Source organism: Palaemon carinicauda, chromosome 44 (assembly GCF_036898095.1).
Source record: "Palaemon carinicauda isolate YSFRI2023 chromosome 44, ASM3689809v2, whole genome shotgun sequence".
NCBI classification, from domain to species: domain Eukaryota; kingdom Metazoa; phylum Arthropoda; class Malacostraca; order Decapoda; family Palaemonidae; genus Palaemon; species Palaemon carinicauda.
The window spans coordinates 40,687,403-40,712,924 of NC_090768.1; the positions used below are offsets into that span (position 1 = coordinate 40,687,403).

Here is a 25,522-nt window from a genome sequence, read left to right on the forward strand (position 1 = left end):
AAAAAAAGTAATAAGAACTCAACTTCAACTGACCTAATTCTTTCTCGAGCTGCTCGGTCCTCATCTTTCTCTTTTTTCCTTTCCCGTACTAAGCTCTGTATCTCCTCTTCTTGTGTCTGTCTCTTTCTCTTGGCAATTTCTTGTCCCATTTTTCGCCTTTCCTTTTCTTTTTTCTTTTCATCCTAAAAAAATGTTATTTTTATAATAAAATAAATTTTTGAATATACTTACCCGGTGATTATAATAGCTGCAACTCTGTTGCTCGACAGAAAACTCTAAGGTAAAATTCGCCAGCGATCGCTACACAGGTTGCGGGTGTGCCCAACAGCGCCATCTGTCGTCCAGATACCCAGTACTCAATGTAAACAAAGAACTCAATTTTCTCCTCGTCCCACTGCGTCTCTATTGGGGAGGAAGGGAGGGTCCTTTAATTTATAATCACCGGGTAAGTATATTCAAAAATTTATTTTATTATAAAAATAACATTTTTCAATATTTAACTTAGCCGGTGATTATAATAGCTGATTCACACCCAGGGGGGTGGGTAGAGACCAGCAAAATATGTTTACATTATTATGAGCTAAGAATTTTTATTTCATTTTCGAAGTTATCAAAATAACAAAACCAAAATAAATAGGTACCTGGTAAGGAAGTCGACTTGAACAATTACTCTGCCTTTTTAAGTACGTCTTCCTTACGGAGCCTCGCGATCCTCTTAGGATGCTGATCGACCCCTAGGAGCTGAAGTATCAAGGGTTGCAACCCATACAACAGGACCTCATCAAAACCCCTAATCTAGGCGCTTCTCAAGAAATGACTTTGACCACCCGCCAAATCAACCAGGATGCGAAAGGCTTCTTAGCCTTCCGGACAACCCAAAAACAACAATAAAAACATTTCAAGAGAAAGATTAAAAAGGTTATGGAATTAGGGAATTGTAGTGGTTGAGCCCTCACCCACTACTGCACTCGCTGCTACGAATGGTCCCAGTGTGTAGCAGTTCTTGTAAAGAGACTGGACATCTTTCAAGTAAAATGATGCGAACACTGACTTGCTTCTCCAATAGGTTGCGTCCATTATACTTTGCAGAGATATATTTTGCTTAAAGGCCACGGAAGTTGTTACAGCTCTAACTTCGTGCGTCTTCACCTTAAGCAAAGTTCGGTCTTCCTTACTCAGATGTGAATGAGCTTCTCGTATTAACAATCTGATAAAGTCTGACCAAGCATTCTTTGACAAAGGCAAGGATGGTTTCTTAACTGAACACCATAAAGCTTCAGATTGGCCTTGTAAAGGTTTAGTACGCTTTAAATAGAACTTAAGAGCTCTAACAGGGCATAAGACTCTTTCTAGTTCATTGCCTACGATCTCCGATAAGCTGGGGATATCGAAAGATTTAGGCCAAGGCCGAGAAGGCAGCTCATTTTTGGCTAGAAAACCAAGTTGTAGCGAACAAGTGGCTTTTTCTGACGAAAATCCTATGTTCTTGCTGAAGGCATGAATCTCACTGACTCTTTTAGCCGAGGCTAAGCATACCAGGAAAAGAGTCTTAAGAGTGAGATCTTTCAGGGAGGCTGATTGTAACGGCTCCAACCTGTCTGATATGAAGAATCTTAGTACCACGTCTAAATTCCATCCAGGGGTAGCCAAACGACGCTCCTTGGTGGTCTCAAAAGACTTAAGGAGGTCTTGCAGATCTTTATGTTTGGAAAGATCTAAGCCTCTATGCCGGAAGACCAATGCCAACATGCTTCTGTAGCCCTTGATAGTGGGAGCTGAAAGGGATCGTCCTTTTCTCAGGTATAAGAGAAAAACAGCTATTTGAGCTACAGAGGTACTGGTCGAGGATACAGAAACTGACTTGCACCAGACTCGGAAGACTTCCCACTTCGATTGGTAGACTCTAATGGAAGAAGCTCTCCTTGCTCTAGCAATCGCACTGGCTGCTTCCTTCGAAAAGCCTCTAGCTCTCGAGAGTCTTTCGATAGTCTGAAGGCAGTCAGACAAAGAGCGTGGAGGCTTTGGAGTACCTTCTTTACGTGTGGCTGACGTAGAAGGTCTACCCTTAGAGGAAGACTACTGGGAACGTCTTCTAACCATCGAAGTATCTCGGTGAACCATTCTCTCGCGGGCCAGAGGGAAGCAACTAACGTCAACCTTGTCCCTTCGTGAGAGGCGAACTTCTGCAGTACCTTGTTGACAATCTTGAACGGTATGAATGCGTAGAGATCCAGATGTGACCAATCTAGGAGGAAAGCATCTATATGTATTGCTGCTGGGTCCGGGACTGGAGAGCAATAGATTGGAAGCCTCTTGGTCAGCGAGGTAGCAATAGATTGGAAGCCTCTTGGTCAGCGAGGTTGCAAAGAGATCTATGGATGGTTTTACCCCAAGTGGCCCAAAGTCTCTTGCACACATCCTTGTGGAGGGTCCATTCGGTTGGAATTACTTGCCCTTTCCGACTGAGACAATCTGCTATGACGTTCAAGTCGCCTTGGATGAACCTCGTTACTAGGGAGATGTCTTGACCTTTTGACCAGATGAGCAGGTCCCTTGTGATCTCGTACCACGTCAGTGAGTAGGTACCTCCTTGTTTGGAGATGTACGCCAAGGCCGTGGTGATGTCCGAGTTAACTTCCACCACTTTGCCTCGAAGGAGAGACTTGAAGCTTTTCAAGGCCAGATGTACTGCCAACAGCTCCTTGCAGTTGATATACATGCTCCTCTGACTCGAGTTCCACAGTCCTGAGCATTCCCGACCGTCTAGTGTCGCGCCCCAGCCCACGTCCGATGCGTCCGAGAAGAGAACGTGGTTGGGAGTCTGAACAGTCAGGGGAAGACCCTCTCTTAGGTTGATATTGTCCTTCCACCAAGTCAGACAAGACTTTATCTTTTCGGAAACCGGGATCGAAACCGCTTCTAGCGTCTTGTCCTTTTTCCAGTGAAAAGCTAGATGGTATTGAAGAGGACGGAGGTGTAGTCTTCCTAGTGACACAAATTGTTCCACGGATGACAGCGTCCCTACCAGACTCATCCACAGCCTGACTGAGCAGCGTTCCTTCTTCAGCATCTTCTGGATGGATAGCAGGGCTTGATCTATTCTGGGGGCTGATCGTCTTGTTGTTCAGCAATGTCCTCATCAGAGGGTTCCTCATCCGAAAACTGATGAGGAAACGGCAACGGAGTGGGCAACGTCTGGCTCGCTGAGTCCGGTCGCACTGGTGGATGCGTGACGGAGCCGGACGCAATATCATGGAACTGCTGCACAGTCTGTGAACTGTCAACAACCATGGGTGCGCGAGGAAGCACAGCGTCAACCCGAGACTGTCTAGACCGTCTGGGTTGTGCAGTCAACACCCTACCGGGTTGCTGAGGTTGACGCACTGCGTCAAAACAAGTCACCTCTGATGGTTGTTGAACGTCCTGAACGTCAACAACCACCTCCGAGCGTCGCTTAACGTCAACGTGCGGCTGGCTACCCACACTGGGTCGCATCGGTGGAGGAACTACCTCAACTGGCAGACGCGAGTAGGTTACCTCAGCGTCAACAGGGCGCACAACCGACCGGTAGGAAGGTTGTTGGCCAGAAGGTTCGGTAGCAACCTTCTCCGCATTAAAGTCCTCTATCAAGGACGCAAGCTTGGACTGCATGTCTTGCAGCAAAGCCCATTTAGGGTCTACGGGAGCAGGTGTGGCAACAGACGGGGTTAGCGACTGAGGCGGTACCGTTTACCATCCCTGAAAGCCTTGTTATGCGTGACATAATTGTACAGCAAAACTTCAAAGGCTCGAAAACAGCTGTGAAGTTGACCTGTAAACAACTTGGAGCGTCTTCTGGCCAGGCGCCAGGGAGAGTCTACGAGAATTGAGAAGTCTATCTGGGCAGAGGCATGAACTCCCAAGCCGAGAACTTCTCTCGTGTCATATCAGACTCTCGCTCTATAAACCAGTTTAAAAGAAGGGAAAGCAAAGGCTGTATCCCCCAAACTCCTCCTGGTGAAAAAACCAGTCGCCTAGCCAACGTAAAGCTCTGTAGGAGAGCGAGAGAGCACTAGCTTAAAAACAACGGCTTCGAAGTAGCTAGGCCTAGTGTAAGCTCTGAAGTTTAGGCGAACGAGGAGCAGCAGTTACAAAAAGATCCGGACAAAGATCCTTAAAAAAATCATCATGATTTAATTAAAGTCCATAGGAGGCTAAGCAGCTTTAGGCTCCTCTCCATCTGACAGAGTCCTCAAGGGAATATCAGTAGGAGGGGGAACAGCAACTTCCTCATCTACAGGAACCTTGTCCGATAAAAGCCGAGTCTCAAGCAAGGGAGAGACCTACCGTGGTGGCAATGCTTTACAAGCAGAGTCCACACTCACTGGTGCATTAGTAGCGGACCAGAACGCAACGTCATGTAACTGCTTGACAGTCTGTGAACTGTCAACCACAACAGGTGCGTGAGGACGCACAGCGTCCACTCGAGACTGCTTTGACTGCCTAGACTGAGCAGTCAAAACAACTCTAGAAGGCGGAGGTTGACGTACAGCGTCAAAACAAGTCAACTCCGATTGTTAGTGAACGTCTTGAACGTCAACAGGAGCCTCAGCAAGTGGCCTAACGTCCAAATGCGGCTGAAAAACCACACGAGACCGCATCGAGTGTGGTTCTAAACAACCTGACTGACGTGACTAAGCTACGCCAACGTCAACAGTAAGCACAAAGTAACGTTAGGTTGGCTGAAAGCCAGGATATCGATGAGATAAACGGCTAGACTCAACGGACTAATCGGCAGAATAGTCTTCCATAAGGGAGGCAAGCATATACTGCATGTCTTGCCATACAACCCATTAAGGATCAACGGAAATGGTTGTGGTAAGAGACGAGGGTAACGTCTGTGACCGCAACACTTTGCCTACAAAAAAAGACTCGGAGTCTGTGTTACGCTTTTGTTAGGCGGCGAGCAGTTATCCGATGACTGCATAGGGTCAGAGCTGTCCTAATGGTTGTAACCAGGATGCTGGACCTGTCCTGAAAGGACTGACTTTCGCTTAAGGGCTTCGAAACCTTGTAACAGGTTTCTTATGCGAAAAGCCTTCGGATGACGAGGAGAAACAACGTCTCTCTCGTCTTATGGTAGGGGAGATCTTGGTAAGATACACCCGATACCATAGAGGGAAAACGTCTGTTTGTTGGTCAAGGCCTCTCGAACCCATAAGTCGTTTGACATTACTTCTCCCCTGGGCTTGGGAGCATGTAAGAGGTCCCGGACTAGGTGAACGACAGGCACGAACAGACGAACCCTCGGACGCAACACTAACACTTTGCGCATATCACTTTATCACTTCGATTTTCTGTTTTGCACTTATTTCACTGAAATTTTTACTGATTTCTACCTGAAACACGCAATTCTACCCTTCATTAAAAGGTAGTAATTGCGAAATCAGTCGTATAATGCAAGCTCATTAATACCAGCAAAAAACAGAAAACATAAAGATAAAAAAAAAAAAAAATCAGTGGCTGGGAAAGAGACTAAACACTAGTTCATATAACTACGTTTTCAATCTCTCACCGCACATAGCCTGGGGACGAGAATAAAAAACTAAAACGTTTTATCCTTCCTCCCCGTACAGCGACTAGGGACGAGAGTAACACGAGAACAACGTTACCCGCTTGAACGGAACGTTTTCTCTCCTCTCTCTCCCTCCGTCTCTATCTCTCTCTCTCTTTCTCTCTTGATTTCGCACCTAAGAGAAGAGCCCAATTATATTTCGTCAAAAAAAACATGTTATTTGACTAAAGGAAAAAACTGAAAGGTTTTTCAAATAAAAAGTTCCTTTAAAATAGAATTTAAAACATTTAAGCTAAGAAAGAATGAACAAAACGTCAGAATCGATTTACTCTTACTGCAAAGTGAAACCGTGATACACTCTCTCTATCGTAACGATAGAGCGCATGTTGAACGTCCTGAACGTCAACAACTGCGTAGCATAAATAAACTAAACGTTAGTTCATCTTTGAAAACAGTACGAAGACTATCAAAGAAATTCTTTCATAAAATATTACATTTAAAAAGTTTTAAATCCTTAGCTCTTTAAAAGCTAATTACGATATAAAGGGCTCAACGTTGATTAACTTCGGTTTCCAAGTTAGGACCGCCTACTCTCAGGAAAGGTCTATATAAACAAAACATTAAAATTATTTTTATATGTTTATAATAAATGGAAAGTTAATCGAAGAGGCCTAATAAAGGCGGAGAGATATAAAATATATAGAGGAAAATCTATAACGTGATATAATTACTAAAAGCCTAAACACACTTCCGCTAAGGGAAGGGTCGGCCATTTAAAAGTGAAAGAAAGTCCATACTCTCTTTGTCACCATAATTAAATCTATCCAAAACGAGTTCAAGATTTAAGATGAAGATAAAACACCTGCATAGCGAAAGCTCAAAACTAGAATAGTGTACTTCACCAATTAGTTGTGAAAACAAATCCAGTTTAGCAACAGCGAATAAGCACGTCTTGTCGGGAGCACGACAGAGAGAAAATTGAGTTCTTTGTTTACATTAAGTACTGGGTATCTGGACGACAGATGGCGCTGTTGGGCACACCCGCAACCTGTGTAGCGATCGCTGGCGAATTTTACCTTAGAGTTTTCTGTCGAGCAACAGAGTTGCAGCTATTATAATCACCGGCTAAGTTAAATATTGAAAAAACAAATATAATGAACCTAAAATATACTGATAATAAATGATTGACAGAAAATTCTATTAGAAAAGAAGAAAGGCCATTAGAGTTATTGCACAAGGAGTTGAAAATCCAGTAATATAACAGTGTCATTTTTAATATACTCTACTTTGTTATATAAGAGGGTAATGCTATGCTCCCCCAAGACTAAATACAGCACAGTCTGGTATATGCTTAGTTATAAAACAAAGGAAAGTAGGTCAAGACAGATGCTTTTATAAGAGTCAATTTCCAAGCCCTTGTATAATAATGGCTTTTTGTCCTTTCTTTTTGGTGTAATCTAACTGTAAATATCATTACTTTTTATTTTTTATTTTAATGCTAAGATACACACTTTCATTCTAGTTATATTTGAAAATAGTTGGTATGAGAGTGTATTTAAGAATGCAACAATTACTCAGGGGTTTTCAGCATTTGCTGGTGTCTATTGCCAAATCTCCAAGAATCAAATAATCTGACTGTAGTCATAGAGAAATTATCCAAGCCACTGCATTTGTCAAGGTTAAGGTAAACGGCTGACCATGTCAAACAGGGTGATGAAGTTACAATATTAACCCCCCCCCCAAAAAAAAAAAGACATTAATTTGAAAACCAGTGCTGCTTACCTCTATAGATTCATCTGTTTTCTTTGCTTGTTTCTCTGCTAGCAAAATTCTGGCCCTCTCAAGTCGCTCTTCTAGTGCCACTTCCGTGGCATCTGAAATACAATATCAAATTGGCTGCTATTAAAAAAACAACTGTGAATTTCAGCTGACATTACCAAATATTCTGCTCATAATAAAATAAAAATTAACCATCACTGATTCAACAAAGATTAGTCAATAAGGGGGAAGAAGTGTCCAATGAAAGTTTAATTTAGACACCTTTATTTCTAAAATGTTCAAGAATATTCTAATGAAGAGGATTACTAAAATATATAAACACATAAAATATTTGTAATAATATAAAAGTCAACATTTTACAGACATGATAACAAATCATCGATCCAAACGTAATAGACCTAGAATTATTGAAGATTGAGATACATGCTTTTTTCTTTAATTTACATACTAAAATTATTCAAAAGAAAATGCAGTGGTCAGTAGAATCTATAGCATAAAGTCGATTTTCAATAATTCAGAATAAATTTTCTACTGAATTCTCCTTTAAATTTCCAGTATCGAGACAACAAAAATCAAAAGCACTTATAGAGACATCATCTGTTTAATTAGACGATAAGAGAAATTAACAAAAAATTAATCTCTAAGATATAGAAAGTATTTTTGTCTATTCATATGATTACGTAAATCACTACATGACCAAACTCAATGTGTGTTCTGTGATGTTTTCTGTTTAACACCAATAAATTTAAATAAATTCTTTTTATATTTGGCTTAAGTATTTAAGGGGAATGAGTAGCGTATTTCTACTGCAAAATTATTTCACAGAAAGTGACAAACTACAGTATTGGTTGATGCACATCAAGATTTATTTTTTAAAAGGATGAACTTAAGATAAAAAGTATAAAACTATGTAACAACATTCCATCATATTTATATACCACTAACACTCACTAAAAATAACCAAATAAAATAATGACAATTAAAAAATCTAATAATCACCATCATCATCCTCTTCCATGCTTTTTACTTCATCCTCTTTATCTACTGTATTTCCTGATACTTCTGAAACTTGAGAATTATCAACAACCGCTGGGGTTTCTAATGACGCTCCCTCAGATGAGCAAGACGTCTCCATTTGTACTTCTGACGTACTAGGAAGTACTGGTGTTTCATTTGGCTCATCAACAATCATCTCTTCAGGTGCAGAAGCTGAAGACTCTTGCTCCTGTTTTTCAGCTGCTCCCTATTAATGAATTTTTTTTTAAATATAACATATCTAAAAGTAATTTATATCTTACTAAGTATAAAACCTGAATCCTTTAAAACAGGGATATGTCTTCAGCAGAGCTGGAACAGAACAATCATTGTATAAGTTAAGAGGTAATCAACAACAGGTCGTGAATGTGGATGAGTAGCCCGCCCCACTCTCCTGTCATACACATTTCTCTTTTGACCTTTGGTTCAGGACCGAGAGGGATGGTTGAGGTGGTTAATTTAAGTTTAAATAGCTCAGGTTTGTATAGCTAGGAAAGATATTTGTTATTTTTTTCTATGCATATATATACCTCTTCTCTTTAAAAATATGGAGACTTGCTTATTGGTGGGAAGAAGCTCCTCTAGAATCAAAGAAGCTCCTCTTGAACCAAACAGGTCAGTTCATTTTCTTCACTGGATTATGTTCAGAAATGGAGATTACCAGTGTATAACGGTACGATTGATTATTCCCCAAGGGAGGATAAGGAAAGAAGAAGCAGAAAGGCCAGTCATTATACCTTTCATTCATATTGAAGATGTTACCTTGAACAAAATGCTTTTCTGTCCGGTGTCAGAGCTGGGCAGCCTAGACAACTACTTAAGTAGCCAACACAAGGCCAAGAACAACTGTTGAAAGACTTCTGGGTATATTACCATAGGTAACAACCTAGGAAGGTTGTTTGGCACTCCAAAACTCATGGTTTCCTTACCTGACCAATTGTAAGAGTTTTTCAAAAGTCCAACGTGGGACCAATACCCTTAACTTCATGAGCTCTCGCATGAGCTGGTACCTTGACCCCCTCATCAGTAGAGACATAAGCTAATTTGATAGCCTCTCAATGCCAGAAAGAAACTGTGCTGTTCAACATATCATTACTGGTTCTGCCAGTGCTAAAGAGGAGTTGTTTACATTTTGGTCATGAATGTATTTGCGTAACAAATGCAGGCAAACACGAAGTGTAACCAAGCACCAAAACAGGCTCATTAGCCATAAAGCCCTTCCAAGATAGCCTGGTTAGAAAGGCAGCAGAGCACCAAAAGAGGAAGAAAGCTTATCATGGGTGCCAACAAGTAACTAGTGAAGGATCTAAGAAATCACAAGGGCTCATTAGCATAGGTTGAGCAGTTAGCAAGCCCAAAAGAGGTTTGAAAAGCAACATTAAACACTTCTAACTCAAATGAGGTCAGCCAATTGGTCGACATACAGACATAATGTTTTGAAAACAGGCTACCAAGCCCTGTCTTGAAAATCATTGACTTTCAAAGATAATTTTTTAAAGATAAGCATGTCTTAAAAGACCTTACAAGCCTCCAACTAGCTTTCCAGAAGAAAACTATCTTTCTCTTGTGTAACCAGAGAGAATACATAAAAAAGATATTGAATAAAATACTTATAATAGGCAGTTATTCAGCAATTTGTATTACTGATGCTATTTATAAAAATATGATCTTAATAACTAACAGGACATTAAATAAGATTAATTAAATCTTAACATAAAATAACCCCAAATACATACTTGATATTAAACATAAAGAAAATCAAATATGTATGGAGAACATACTCTAGAATCATAATCTCCAACTTAGCGCCAAACCCAAATCAACATTGAGCTTAATCCTAAAATTGGCATATCCCCTGGGAAAGGAGTTAAGAATAGGTAGGCACACCACAGACTTCAATGCTCCTCCCATACTCTCAGCTTGAGTGTAAATTGAGAAAGAATTGCCCTATTTTACATTAGCTTGAACCTGAGGAACTCGAGTAAACTGTGAGTGTTGAGAAGAAACAAGAATGGAAGATAGAATGGGGTATAAAATAATGAGAGGGAAAGGAAGGAAGGAACACTGATCAACACGACTGTTAGAAAAGCCTTAGAACCAGATCCAACAATCATTCTGGATCTTCTATAGGTTCATCCTTCTTTCTCCTGACAATACCTATGAAAAGGAAACCTCTCCTTTCAAGAAAGTCCTTTCGAACATTTATTCTGCAAACACAAACCTGACTAACATACTTACAAACACTTGAATAAGGATCATAATTACACTACAAAGGTTTATGTTGATCCCCACAAAACTTTGCTCTTCTAGAATTAGGAGGTAATCTAATTCTAGAATTTAAGTACACAAACAAAAATCAGGAATAAAGAACAACGATAAACTGCTATCTACTGGAGAATACAAAAATTCACTTGCTGTATTCACTAATTGTCTCTAACAAGTGTTACCTCACTGACGACGTGAAGCAAAGTGATGGTCATTAGTGGGGAACAGATGCAATATACACTTGTCGTTTTAGTCAAATTAAAGGAAATTCTCGTTTTACCTTTATTTTAGGTAAACAACTTTGCATTTGAAGCATGTAGCATAGAATTATAGGGAAGATTCATTGAAATAATGAATACGTATAAAGCACGACGAAAATTTTTTGCTAATTTTAGAGTGCTACTGTATAATAAATAAAAATTGAATTCATCATAAAAACCATAGTAAAGACCTCTAAATAATATGGATAGTCAAGTTACAGCCTTATTACCGGGTATATGTGATCAAAAGAAAAGAAATTACAAATTGAAAAGTATTTCATTTCCACCAGTTTATACACATTTCCTTATCGAATATCACTTACCTCTGGACCATTAGTAAGTTGATCTAGCTTCTCTTTGAGTTTTTCATTAGTAACAGCACCACCTAGAATTTCTAATGGCATTCCTGTGCTCCCACTAATAAAGTAGAGAGATGGAAGAACCACAACAGGATCTGGAGGAATGATTTAAGGAACATATCTTTCTCACATCGTAATGTGTGAACACAAATGAATATATACACAAATTAAAAACCCCTAAAATCACAGTGAATGTATTGCTTGCAACACAATGAGAAACTCTTGTATAAAAAAAAAAAAAAAAAAAAAAAAAAAAAAAATAAACACCACATTTTCTCTCATACCCAACCATTACCGTAACATATGAAGACATAAAATAACTACAGTATAGCCTTTATTAGAATAATTTCCCACACACCACAATGCCTGAAAACCTCACAATCTCCTACATCACATTTTCAAATTTATATCTATAATAAATGAGTAGCATCAACTTTATGTTTACCATAACGAAAGAAAAAAACAACTGTGATCTATGGAAGAAACTGTAAGCAAATGAATCAAGCTCAGAGCAGAATCACCCTTTCGGCCAAATATTACCAGAGTGAACAGCTTTTCCTTTAGCAATCAAGAGATCCTGAAACTTCATAAAGATTTAATCACTTATCTGAGTTATGATGTTTTTATATATTTCTAACTTATTACCAAGTTCTTTCCTACATAATTCCTTGATAATATTTAATAAAATCCACTCTCTCACCTCTACCATAGTATTGGTAGTTCATATTACTTCAAACTTGTCCTCAAGAAAATGAGAGGTACCAATTACTAAAACTGATTCTTTAAATTTGGATATTTGTTCAAATACTCTGACCATTTATGTATAGGGTGGGGGTGACTTTATGCAACCACTTAACATCCAAGTACTTATGAAGCACCTTCCAATACATTTTCATGAAGAAAGTCAGTAGACAATCACTGAAAAATACAGTATACTACAGCACTGTATGAGTATATCAGAAGTAAAAATGATATTTTGATTATAAAATAAATTTTTGAATATACTTACCCGGTGAATATATAGCTGCAACTCTGTTGCTCGACAGACAACTCTACGGAAAAACTCGCCAGCGATCGCTACACAGGTTGCGGGTGTGCCCAACAGCGCCATCTGTCGACCAGATACCCAGCTCTTATGTAAACAAAGACTCAATTTTCTCCTCGTCCCACTGCGTCTCTATTGGGGAGGAAGGGAGGGTCATTTAATTTATATTCACCGGGTAAGTATATTAAAAAATTTATTTTATAATCAAAATATCATTTTTAAATATTTAACTTAGCCGGTGAATATATAGCTGATTCACACCCAGGATGGTGGGTAGAGACCAGTAATATATGTTTACATTTTATGAGCTAAGAGTTTTTTATTTCATTTTAGAAGTTATCAAAATAACAAAAACAAAATAAATAGGTACCTGGTAAGGACGTCGACTTGAACAATTACTCTGCCTTTTAAGTACGTCTTCCTTACGGAGCCTCGCGATCCTCTTAGGATGCTGATCGACCCCTAGGAGCTGAAGTATCAAGGGTTGCAACCCATACAACAGGACCTCATCAAACCCCTAATCTAGGCGCTCTCAAGAAATGACTTTGACCACCCGCCAAATCAACCAGGATGCGAAAGGCTTCTTAGCCTTCCGGACAACCCAAAAAACAACATTAAAAACATTTCAAGAGAAAGATTAAAAGGGTATGGAATTAGGGAATTGTAGTGGTTGAGCCCTCACCCACTACTGCACTCGCTGCTACGAATGGTCCCAGTGTGTAGCAGTCCTCGTAAAGAGACTGGACATCCTTTAGATAAAAAGACGCGAACACTGACTTGCTTCTCCAATAGGTTGCGTCCATTATACTTCGCAGAGATCTATTTTGTTTAAAGGCCACGGAAGTTGCGACAGCTCTAACTTCGTGTGTCCTCACCTTAAGCAAAGCTTGGTCTTCCTCACTCAGATGTGAATGAGCTTCTCGTATTAACAGTCTGATAAAGTAGGATAAAGCATTCTTTGACATAGGCAAAGATGGTTTCTTAACTGAACACCATAAAGCTTCAGATTGGCCTCGTAAAGGTTTAGTGCGCTTTAAATAGAACTTAAGAGCTCTCACAGGGCATAAGACTCTTTCTAGTTCATTGCCTACAATCTCCGATAAGCTGGGAATATCGAACGATTTAGGCCAAGGTCGAGAAGGCAGCTCATTTTTGGCTAGAAAACCAAGTTGTAGCGAACATGTGGCTTTTTCTGACGAAAATCCGATGTTCTTGCTGAAGGCATGAATCTCACTGACTCTTTTAGCTGAGGCTAAGCATACCAGGAAAAGTGTCTTTAAAGTGAGATCTTTCAGGGAGGCTGATTGTAGCGGCTCAAACCTGTCTGACATGAGGAATCTTAGTACCACGTCTAAATTCCAACCAGGTGTAACCAAACGACGCTCCTTAGTGGTCTCAAAAGACTTAAGGAGGTCTAGAAGATCTTTATTGTTGGAAAGATCTAAGCCTCTATGCCGGAAGACCGATGCCAACATGCTTCTGTAGCCCTTGATAGTGGGAGCTGAAAGGGATCGTCCTTTTCTCAGGTATAAGAGAAAGTCAGCTATCTGAGCTACAGAGGTACTGGTTGAGGATACAGAGACTGACTTGCACCAGTCTCGGAAGACTTCCCACTTCGATTGGTAGACTCTAAGGGTGGATGCTCTCCTTGCTCTAGCAATCGCACTGGCTGCCTCCTTCGAAAAGCCTCTAGCTCTTGAGAGTCTTTCGATAGTCTGAAGGCAGTCAGACGAAGAGCGAGGAGGCTTTGGTGTACCTTCTTGACGTGTGGCTGACGTAGAAGGTCCACCCTTAGAGGAAGACTTCTGGGAACGTCTACTAGCCATCGAAGTACCTCGGTGAACCATTCTCTCGCGGGCCAGAGGGGAGCAACTAGCGTCAACCTTGTCCCTTCGTGAGAGGCGAACTTCTGCAGTACCTTGTTGACAATCTTGAACGGTGGGAATGCGTAGAGATCTAGATGTGACCAATCTAGGAGAAAGGCATCTATATGTATTGCTGCTGGGTCCGGGACTGGTGAGCAATAGATTGGAAGCCTCTTGGTCAGCGAGGTTGCAAAGAGATCTATGGTTGGTTGGCCCCAAGTGGCCCAAAGTCTCTTGCATACATCCTTGTGGAGGGTCCATTCTGTTGGAATTACTTGCCCTTTCCGACTGAGACAATCTGCCATGACATTCAAGTTGCCTTGGATGAACCTCGTTACTAGTGAGATGTCTTGACCTTTTGACCAGATGAGCAGGTCCCTTGCGATCTCGTACAACGTCAGTGAGTGGGTCCCTCCTTGCTTGGAGATGTACGCCAAGGCAGTGGTGTTGTCTGAGTTCACTTCCACCACTTTGCCTCGAAGGAGAGACCTGAAGCTTTTCAAGGCCAGATGTACTGCCAACAGCTCCTTGCAGTTGATATGCATGTTCCTCTGACTCGAGTTCCACAGTTCTGAGCATTCCCGACCGTCTAACGTCGCGCCCCAGCCCACGTCCGATGCGTCCGAGAAGAGAACGTGGTTGGGAGTCTGAACAGCCAGGGGAAGACCCTCACTTAAGTGAATATTGTCCTTCCACCAAGTCAGACAAGACTTCATCTTTTCGGAAATCGGGATCGAGACCGCTTCTAGCGTCTTGTCCTTTTTCCAGTGAAAAGCTAGATGGTATTGAAGCGGACGGAGGTGTAGTCTTCCTAATGACACAAACTGTTCCAGGGATGATAGCGTCCCTACCAGACTCATCCACAGCCTGACTGAGCAGCGTTCCTTCTTCAGCATGTTCTGGATGAATAACAGGGCTTGACTTATTCTGGGGGCCGACGGAAAAGCCCGAAAAGATAGACTGTGAATCTCCATCCCTAAATACACAATAGTTTGGGATGGGACCAGTTGCGACTTTTCCAAATTGACCAGGAGTCCCAATTCCTTGGTCAGATCTAGAGTCCACTTTAGATCCTTCAGACAGCGACGACTGGAAGAGGCTCTGAGAAGCCAGTCGTCCAAATAAAGGGAGGCTCGGATGTCCGATAAATGGAGGAATTTGGCAACATTCCTCATCAGCCTCGTAAACACGAGAGGAACTGTGCTTAGGCCAAAGCACAGGGCCCGAAACTGGTAGACCACCTTTTCGAAAACGAATCTCAGAAAAGGTTGGGAGTCTGGGTGGATGGGGACGTGGAAGTAGGCGTCCCTTAGGTCTAAAGAGACCATCCAGTCTTCCCTTCTGACCGCTGCTAAGACTGACTTTGTGGTCTCCATGGAGAACTTTGTCTTTGTGACAAAGACATTCAGAGCACTGACGTCTAGCACCGGTCTCCACCCTCCTGTCTTCTTTGAAACCAAGAAGAGGCGGTTGTAGAATCCCGGAGATTGAAGGTCCGAGACTTTGACCACCGCTCCCTTCTCTAGCAAAAGAGACACTTCCCGTTTCAAGGCTCGTCTCTTTTCTTCCTCTCTGTACCTGGGAGAGAGATCGATGGGAGACGTTGCTAGAGGGGGTTTTCGTACAAACGGGATCTTGTACCCCTCTCTGAGCAACTTCACAGATTGTGCATCTGCGCCTCTCTTCTCCCAGGCCTGCCAGAAGTTCTTGAGTCTGGCTCCCACTGCTGTCTGAAGTTGCGGGCAGTCAGACTCTGCCCTTAAAGGACTTGGATCCTTTCTTCTTCCCTCGCTTCCCTTCGGCACGAGCACCTCCTCTGCTGGAGGCTCTGCCACGAAAGGGCGGAATAAAGCGAGACGCTGGAGTGTCCATCCTTGGTCTAGCTGACAAGGTAGGCAAAGGAGGAGCTTTGCGAGCTGAGGACGCAACAAGATCGTGAGTGTCCTTCTGCACTAACGAAGCGGCTATTTCCTTCATCAGGACTTCTGGAAATAGGCACTTGGAAAGAGGAGCAAAGAGAAGCTCAGATCTCTGGCACGGTATAACTCCAGCAGAAAGGAATGAGCAGAGAGATTCTCGCTTTTTCAGGACTCCGGACACAAAGGATGCAGCAAGCTCATTAGACCCATCACGGACGGCCTTGTCCATGCAGGACATAATGAGCAAGGAAGTCTCTTTATCTGTCGAAGAAATCTTCCTGGTTAGGGCTCCTAGGCACCAGTCTAAGAAGTTAAAAACTTCAAAAGCCCTAAAGATTCCTTTTAAAAGGTGGTCCAGGTCCGATGATGACCAACATATCTTTGAGCGTCTCATGGCAAGGCGGCGGGGAGAGTCTACAAGACTTGAGAAGTTGCCCTGGGCAGAGGCAGGAACTCCCAAGCCGAGAACTTCTCCCGTGGCAAACCAGACGCTCGATCTAGAAGAGAGTCTAGCAGGGGGAAAAGCAAATGCTGTCTTCCCTAAACTCTTCTTGGACTGTAACCAGTCTCCTATCACCCGCAAAGCTCTCTTGGACGAGCGTGCGAGGACGAGTCTAGTAAAGGCAGGTGCGGTAGAGGGCATGCCTAAAACAAACTCTGAAGGCGGAGAACGAGGAGCCACAGAAACAAACTGGTCAGGAAACAGCTCTTTGAAAATAGCCAAAACTTTTCTAAAGTCCAAAGAGGGTTGAGTAGACTTAGGCTCGTCCAATTCTGATTGTTGTTCATCTTGATGTGCAGCAACATCATCATCAGAAAGTTCCTCATCCGTCAACTGATGAGGAAACGGCAACGGAGTGGGTAACGGCTGGTTCGCTGAGTCCGGTCGCACTGGTGCATGCGTGACTGAGCCGGACGCAACGTCATGGAACTGCTGCACAGTCTGTGAGCTGTCAACAACCATGGTAGCGCGAGGACGCACAGCGTCTACCCTAGACTGTCTAGACTGACTGGGTTGCGCCGTGGAAACCACACTGGGTTGCGGAGGTTGACGCACCGCGTCAAAACAAGGCAACTCTGATGGTTGTTGAACATCCAGAACGTCAAAGCCAACCTCCGTGCGTCGCTTAACGTCAACATGCGGCTGGCAGCCCACACTGGAACGCATGGGTGGAGGAACTCTCTCAACTGGTGTGCGTGAGAAGGTTACCTCAGCGTCCACAGGACGCACAACCGATCGCTTGGAGGGTTGTAGGCTAGGTACTGCACTAGCTGGTACGGCAGCAACCTTCTCCGCATGAAAGTCCTGCATCAGAGACGTAAGCTTAGACTGCATGTCTTGCAGTAAAGACCACTTAGGGTCTACGGGAGCAGGTGCGGCGACAGACGGTGTTAGTGTCTGAAGCGGTACCGCTTTGCCTCTCTTAGGCGATGAGCAGTCATCGGATGACGGCAACGAGTCCGAACTGACCCAGTGACTACAACCGGGCCGTTGGACTTGTCCTGAAGGGACCGATTTACGTTTTAACGGTCGCGAGACCTTGGTCCAAAGTTTCTTGCGAGAAACACCTTCAGACGACGAGGTATAAATGGGCTCTCTCGTCTTAGGTAGGTAGGGGCGATCTTGGGGAGATACGCCCGATACCACGGAGGGAACGTCTGTTCGCTGATTAAAGCCTCTCGAACCCATGCGTCGTACGACATTGCTTCTCCCCTGGACTTGGGAGCTTGCAAGAGGTCCCGGACTAGGAGGACGACAGGCACGAACAGACGAACCCTCAAGCGCAACACTGTCCACAACACTATCACTTGGCACTTTAGCACTTCCCACTGCACTTTGGCACTTAAGCTCCTTAACATCCGCCATGAGCTGATTGCGGTCACTTGCAAGGGACTCAACTCTCTCACCCAGAGCCTGGATGGCACGCATCATGTCAGCCATCGATGGTTCCTGAGTGCTAGGAGGGGGGTTAGGAACAACCACTACAGGGGAAGGAATAGGTTGTGGGGCATGAGGAGAGGATACATCAATAGATCGAGAAGAACTTCTCCTAACTCTATCTCTCTCTAGCCTACGTGTGTACTTTTGAAATTCGATAAAATCAAATTCTGAAAGGCCAACGCACTCCTCACACCGATCTTCCAATTGACAGGTTTTACCCCGACAATTGGAACAAACAGTGTGAGGGTCGATAGAAGCCTTCGGAAGACGCCTAGAACAGTCCCTAGCATTGCATTTCCTAAATTTGGGAACTTGTGAAGGGTCAGCCATTTTGAATTGGTCAAGGGAAAATTCCAAAAAACGATCTAAGTCATCAACAAAGAATCCGATATAAAAAAAGGGTTCAAGGATTTATTTGAAGAAAAACCCTGCACAGCGAAAGCTCAAAACCAGAATATAGTACTTCACCAATTAGATGTGAAAAACTCCAGTTTAGCAACAGCGAGTAAAGTACGTCTTGTCGACACGTCGACAGAGAGAAAATTGAGTCTTTGTTTACATAAGAGCTGGGTATCTGGTCGACAGATGGCGCTGTTGGGCACACCCGCAACCTGTGTAGCGATCGCTGGCGAGTTTTTCCGTAGAGTTGTCTGTCGAGCAACAGAGTTGCAGCTATATATTCACCGGCTAAGTTAAATATTTAAAAAATCATTGTACTCATAAAAATACACTTGGTTATAATTCTAGACAATAAAACCAAGTTGAATAAAATAATACTACACCTTTCTAGCAATTTCAATTTCATAAAAGGATACAAATTTGTGAAAACTGGTTGGCAGGTTCTGTTCCATTTTCCAATTTGATGGCAACAAATTTCTTTGAACTTAGCCTAGAGGCTAGTTCTTTTTGTGCCAAGGATTCATCTGTAGTTTTGGAAGCATCCGAGGAATCTGAAAAAAAGGTTTTAGTACAAAATAATGAAAAAAAAATGACAACACCAAAACTCATGATGTCATTAAAGTCTGTACGAACTATAATTCATGTACTATACAATATATAGTATGTACCATATATTCATTTTGAAATAAAAGAATGAAAAAAAAAAACGAAATCCTGAAGTCAACATTCTAATCTCATCTAGACTTTACCAATAATTGACTGCAATTACGGGATAAATTAAAAAAAAAATAAAAAAACACTTAAAGGAGGACAACTTACCATGAATGTACACAACAAATATAGCATCAGTTGACTTGGCCAATCCAATTGCTTCAGGAATGCTCCCACCAAACCAATTCATTTTGTATCTGAAAATGTAATTGAATAACTAGAATAACAAATATAATAAAGCTATGTCTGTCAACATAAACAATATACTGTATACATATGCTCAATTTGGGTAAAAATTACACATTTTTTTAGGCAGTGTAACTGGAACTCATTTGTTAAAATCTATTACAAGGTGTCAGTAGTTACTAGCTGGCAGAGGGTAACACCTCCCGCTCGCCAGCACACTTAGTGACTTTCATCTTCACCTAGTATATGCGGGCTGCTTGAGACTTGAAGTAAAACTTAAAGGACTCAGGTTTTTGTAACTAGGAAGAATGCAAATGACTATTAAATTTTGTGGTTTGTCCTACATGTTTACAAACTCTCATCATCATAGCTTATCACGTCAAAAAGCCAACCATTGAAGTGTTCTTCCATTGACATTAACTAAGCCACAGAGTTGTCCAAATTATGAGACAGTGGGCATGTTCAGAGGGAGGAAGCTTGCAGGTTTATTATCCATGGAAATGTCAAAGTTCTCTGGTCCTGTACAAGAGCCAGTGACAACTCCTGTCAAAATCCTAACCACCTGGCCATGAAGATGCGGCAGGAGTTGAGCATACATTTTGTAACTCTCCCTTTCATCTAGGAGGATGAGGGAGATACTCCTACACAAAACATAAGTTAAAGTTGCTCGATCATGTGGCTCCCCTACATTTAGCATCGGATCCAGCAAATAACGGAGTGACTTATGTATACAAAGGAAGGGGAAGAAAGAAGAGGTAGATAACCATTTGATCTTACCTCTCATTCTAGACTTAAATCACATGAAGGAATTAGGTTGAGCAACTAACAAAGGGCCACGATACCTGTATCCAGGGACTTGTGGCTGTATTCCTGAAAGTAATGGGATGAGAAAATTTAGTCTAGGAAATTTGCTTGTCTTACAAGAAAGAAAAAGGGGTCTAAGATCTTTCCTTTATTCCTTCCGTTGGTGCATGAGGAATCATAGTGTCCTCCCACAATAGGAAGTCAAGTCAAATCATGGTGTCCTCCCACAATAGGAAGGCAAGTCAAATGGTCCCTGCTTGTCACTTCTTGTAAGGAAGAGATGAGGAAACACTTCAAGTCAAGAACTGTTGGGTTCTAGGTCCTAGACCAAAACTCCTAAATCACGGTGATGGAGATCCTTTATCTTTCAAAAAGACCATGACACAAGTAAAGTTATATCATTTCCTATTTGGTTCATCAACAGTAAGCTAGCTAAAGACAGTCTCAAGGGTTGAAGCCTTATCTGCCGTCCATCCTGTGAGTTAGAGCAGGGATCGCTTGAGAGACCTTAGAACATTCAAAAGGTTCCCAAAGGCTTAAGCTCCCAAGGGACTTCTCATGGTCTTGTCTACTCTCAGAAAATGTAGACCTTAAACCTAGGTGAAATTTGGATCGAGGGCTGAGCAATATCTTCCCCTGTGAAGGTTGAAAAGCTTTCCTGACAAAGAAGAAACAGTAGATCATGATAACATTCAGCATAAGGCCACTTGGAATTGATCAAGATCATGCCAAACCTTGCTATCGTTAACCAAATATTGACTGATATCTGAAACAGAGAGACTGTCAAAAAGGAGGCTGCATCTAGAATCCCTAAGGATGTTGGAAGGAATCTTTGAATATCTTTGATGGACTGGGTCTGGGGACAGAAACTGAGTTTCTTTTTCAAGTGAATGGCAAGCCAGTCACATGGTGGTGAAAACCTGAAGTAGTAAAAAGTCTTACCACCATGCAATGATGTATATGTCACAATTGATTCTTACGTTAAGGTACTGGTAACTGACCATATTTGCTCGAACAGTCCTCCTGCCTAGCAGAAATTTACAAACAGCTCTACACTGTTGACTTCCCAGACTGCACCTGCTTGTTGAGGGTCTGTGAAACAAGCTCATTCTTTCACAAGTCTCAAAAGGATGCTTGTCATTCCTCAACATTATCCAGTACAGTACTTTACCAACGGCATTTGCAAAATAGCTACATTGCTTGCCATACCTAGAGATGGAAGGATAATAGAGTGGGTGCTCCATCCCTCCCCAGATTCATCTGTGGACAACAGATTTCCCGGAGTAGAGGAGTTCCTATATTTAGGAATCGTCATACCGTTACCAAGGTAGATGGTTCCATATTCCAGACCAAAAGGTGAATACTGGAGCATTTACTGAGGAACTAGCCCCTCTGATAGCGAGAGAAGTTTTATCGCCAACACACAAATGAGTGCAAAGACCTTAATAATTGTAGCTTAGGACTTGAGGATTTCTGCCTATGTAGGTAATGGACTAAAGACTGGTATAGTGGGGTCAATGATTCTCCAAACATCCTGCAAAGGATCGCCTAAGAAACTCACCAACTGATTTGCAAACAGACGGGGAATATCTCCAATGAGGACAAAAGGATGAGTGGGTGCTAGCCAATCTACTTCTGGATCTCATGCTTTCTGAGCCAATAGGACACAGTGCCTTAGCCTCTGGAAAGTAAATGGGAGAGCATGGCACCTTTAAACTAAAGGTCTCAAAAGCTGAACTATAGTCTAAATGTGGCAATCTAAGGGAAAGGTGATGAAGAGCATGATTCTTAGGGAGATACAATTGATGAGAGTCATGTAACTCATAAAGGACATAATGTCTTGTACCACTTTGTCTTTTTTTTATTGACGAAGTGCAGACGACACTAAGTCAACATGGAATACAATAGTGTTTCAGGAATAGCAAAAGTCCCCACTGGAGTCCTCCAAAGTCATAGAGTAATCAACATTGCTGAGAAATCGGAGGATCAGACAGGGAAAACGGTTGGCCTCTTGCATTGATTGGTTAACATTATGTGTTTGTGGAGATTAACGATAGAAACCTAACGATAAAATGAGAGACTACGAAAAAATAATTTGCAAATTAAACCTATTCATATAAACAGAGGTGAATTAGCTGGTTTATCATTAGATCAATGTGATGGTAAGTTCGTTGCTGCTCAAAGCACACTGGAACAGTCGCCAGGAGATTAAGTGACAACTACCATTAATAGCTAGTCATGTGACACAAAGTTAGTCCATGATTCCAAAGTACGAAGGGTACAATTTTATTATTGTATATGTCTTTTACAGGCTCTGAACTATTGAGCGAGCTACTTTTTCTAATCATAATATGTGCAAGACTCATTTAGTATCAAGATTGTAACAATTATGTGGTTCAGTGAACAGTGTCATCTCAAGGTATGGTTTAGATTCATATCTACTGTAATGTTCAAGAACACATTTATGATTATTTAATTTGTATGAGAATGCAAGAGCATGTAAAAGTAAGTGTATACAATATAAACTAATCAAAAACATCTTCAAATATTGACTTAATCCTCAGAACATTTCAAGTCATACCAATAGTTAACCTAGGAGAGCAGAAATTAACCCGACCAATGACAAGCACAGCAGCAGACTTGCCAGAACCGCCCATCGCTTTAATTGTCAATTTAGTACACGGTATTGTATCTCATTTGGACGCCAAATCCTTTTATCTGCTCATCAAGTTTTTAATACATTTATTCCAGTATTCCATATCCAGCGACTTCTGAATTAATAAGTACACCTGTAAGATAGTGGGAACTGGGAATCATTGGGAAGTAATCTAAAACAATATGTAAGTAAGTTCTCAGAATTTTTATGTAATATTGAATTACGAGGTAAAAACACTCGCAAAAACCCCAAAAGTAATGGCCAGTGCCAACAGGTCTGGGCTCTGTACCACGAGCAGGTGCACAGACCCCAAATGCCTAATGCTGTATGAAGAAATGTAATGGTCGGATTACAAGAAAAAACGCTTATTGTAACCTATATTATGTAGGATCTGGCTTGCTAACCTACTTTGGGTTAAGTTACAGAAAATTGCCATTTTTTAATATTTCCTTTCAATTTCCACCACAAAACCAGGGTTTTCAACTATTCCTTTCTAATTCAATCGAGTCCTTTCAATGACGTCACTGGGAATCGCAGGGGGGCCTTGCTGGAGGACATACAAAGCGAAATCATGGCGGCTACTACAGCGAATATGAACAATGAGAGCGACTTTGTCAAACAATTGTCGGGTGATGATAAGCGTTTTTACAAGCAGAAACTCGATCTAATTGATGGCCTAGATCCATACCACATGCAGAATTCATTCAGTCAAAATATTGAGGATTTTCCAAGTATTTCTTACATTGATATGGTGAACTACTTGGTACTGTCGGCCAACTCCGTGTACACTTGCGAGCAGATGAATGCCTAACCATTGTGTTTGTGTTTGGTTACAAATGCTATAATTTCTTATATACATATAAACATATGATGGACAAACTCTATTGTAATGCTCTTGGATGATCGTTTTGCCTCCTTGCAATTAAATGCACAAGTTTAATTATTTTTTTGATGTTTCATATATAAGGTGAAGACCCCTTCGGGTTAAACCAGCTTTCAGATATTATTGTTATTATTATTTATAATCAATGTTTATTCATCACATAGGCCTGTATGTCTGCACAATACACAAATTAAATTAAATATAAATATACACTTAATTATATATAGGCATGAGCACCTTGACGAAATAGAGACCTGGGTAAGTAGCCTTTGTTAATATAGCTAATATGGGCGTTTTTAATTTTTGTTTTGAAAATCTGAGATGCCCCTTTTGATGTTTAAAAATTGAGATGCCCCCTCCCCCACACACTACACACTGAACTGACGATGATACTTGTGAAGTCACCCATGCGATCGGATATAGCATGTTTACACAGGAATAATGATACTTTTAGGGCCAAGCCGAGACTGACCTGATATGAAATGATCAGAACAGATACGTGAGTAGGCTAGTGAGGATTCACGTAGATCAGCCCGTGATATTCTGGTCAACCACAAGTCATGTCTGCGCTTGGATAATTCTTCTGTATCTTTGTCCTGATTCTGAATAACTGCTGGTATGCGGTAGAAACTCTTGTCATTTCTTTGTCCTTGATTCCCACAGCCAACAATAGCGCAAAAACTGGGCATTGTGTTAATGTGAAGAGATGGCTAACTATTCAACAGTCCAACCACAGCTATTCACTGAACGCGTCTTTGTTTGCCCTCCAAGATGGCGGACCGGAAGTTTGACGACGTATAATGAAAGGTCTCTATACAACGGATTGTAGTAAAAATCAGTATTGTATTAGATATACCAGACTTCCATTGAAAACGAGCTGAAAAAATAATCTTTCATTCCTTTTGGACTGAATAGCTAAATTTTAAATCTACATATTTCATGTTCAATTAAAAAATAACTGACCCTATATCAAGTATATATTCGGGGTGAATGTAGTTTATCGGGACAGGGCGATATCTTTCTTGTTACTAGCCCAATCTTTTTTCCTTATGGGGAAGATGTGCTTTACTATGATCCGATATACCATAATATTTAGTTATTTCATATTTTCTAAGTTCAGCCCAAGAAGGGGGTCCGCAGGGGCTTGCCCCCGCCTGGTGGTTGTGACCTGGGAACTACTAGGTTCGGTTAGGTTGGGTTTGTGGGGTTTGTATGATAGCGACAGTGGTTGGGCGCTCGCAGGGGGAGTTAGCCCCCCGTTAGGTAATTAGGAAGGTAAGGACACGGCTTGTAGGTCAGGTTAGGGGGGGGGAAGCTTAGGTTAGTTGTCCATTTTTCTCGGTGTCCCCATAAACTACAAATGCTCCATATATTCTATAGACTATGGCAGTAAAATGTCTTTGACTATATTGGTGTTGGATTAAATAATTATAATCTAGTTAACCTTTGACATGCCAAAAAAGGCTTAATTTTTGCTGCTAAAATTTAGCCAACTAAAGCGAACTCGCATTGGGCCGATTTCACATAAGGTCAAGGCTAAGATTCCTTTAATGGCATTCAAGAAAAGCACATTTTAGTTAATAATATAATGACCTACCTAATTACTATTGTTGACAACTGACAACGATGACTAGGCTATTCCTACTACTCACAGTATTGCGTAGTCTACGGTGAACTAAACGATGAAGTCAGGACATAAACAACCTTGCAATGGCAGCTTTTTACAATAATCAGTAAGTTACTGTCCATAGGAATAACTGCAGATAAATGAAGAATTATTTTCTAGTGTAAAATGAATGAGATAGTTGTTACTTACCCGTTATATGAACAACAATAACACAGGAAGGTTTGCGTTTCGAG

At 41.5% G+C, this 25,522-nt stretch overlaps 2 protein-coding genes across 4 annotated transcripts in view; one reads left to right on the forward strand and one right to left on the reverse strand.

Moving 5' to 3' along the window:
- LOC137634322 (UBX domain-containing protein 4-like) overlaps positions 1 to 25,522 on the reverse strand; it is a 43,392-nt gene that overhangs the window by 17,764 nt on the left and 106 nt on the right. For 2 of the 3 annotated variants that reach the window (XM_068366695.1, XM_068366697.1), the window contains exons 1-7: positions 25,479 to 25,522; positions 19,242 to 19,330; positions 18,839 to 18,973; positions 11,217 to 11,347; positions 8,333 to 8,576; positions 7,337 to 7,428; positions 34 to 182 (exon numbers count right to left, since the gene is read on the reverse strand). The exon at positions 25,479 to 25,522 is cut by the window's right edge and continues 106 nt beyond it. In XM_068366695.1, coding sequence (XP_068222796.1) covers positions 34 to 182; positions 7,337 to 7,428; positions 8,333 to 8,576; positions 11,217 to 11,347; positions 18,839 to 18,973; positions 19,242 to 19,323 — 833 coding nt within the window. In that variant the 5' untranslated portion in view covers positions 19,324 to 19,330; positions 25,479 to 25,522. Of the gene's footprint in view, positions 1 to 33; positions 183 to 7,336; positions 7,429 to 8,332; positions 8,577 to 11,216; positions 11,348 to 18,838; positions 18,974 to 19,241; positions 19,331 to 25,259; positions 25,303 to 25,478 lie in introns of those variants that run through there. The other variant, XM_068366696.1, reaches the window with a different exon arrangement.
- The window catches only part of LOC137634390 (uncharacterized), a 16,271-nt gene continuing 14,099 nt past the window's right edge, over positions 23,351 to 25,522 (forward strand). Inside the window, exon 1 of the mRNA XM_068366785.1 lies at positions 23,351 to 23,542. Within this exon, the coding sequence (XP_068222886.1) occupies positions 23,351 to 23,542 (192 nt within the window). The remainder of the gene's footprint in view (positions 23,543 to 25,522) is intronic.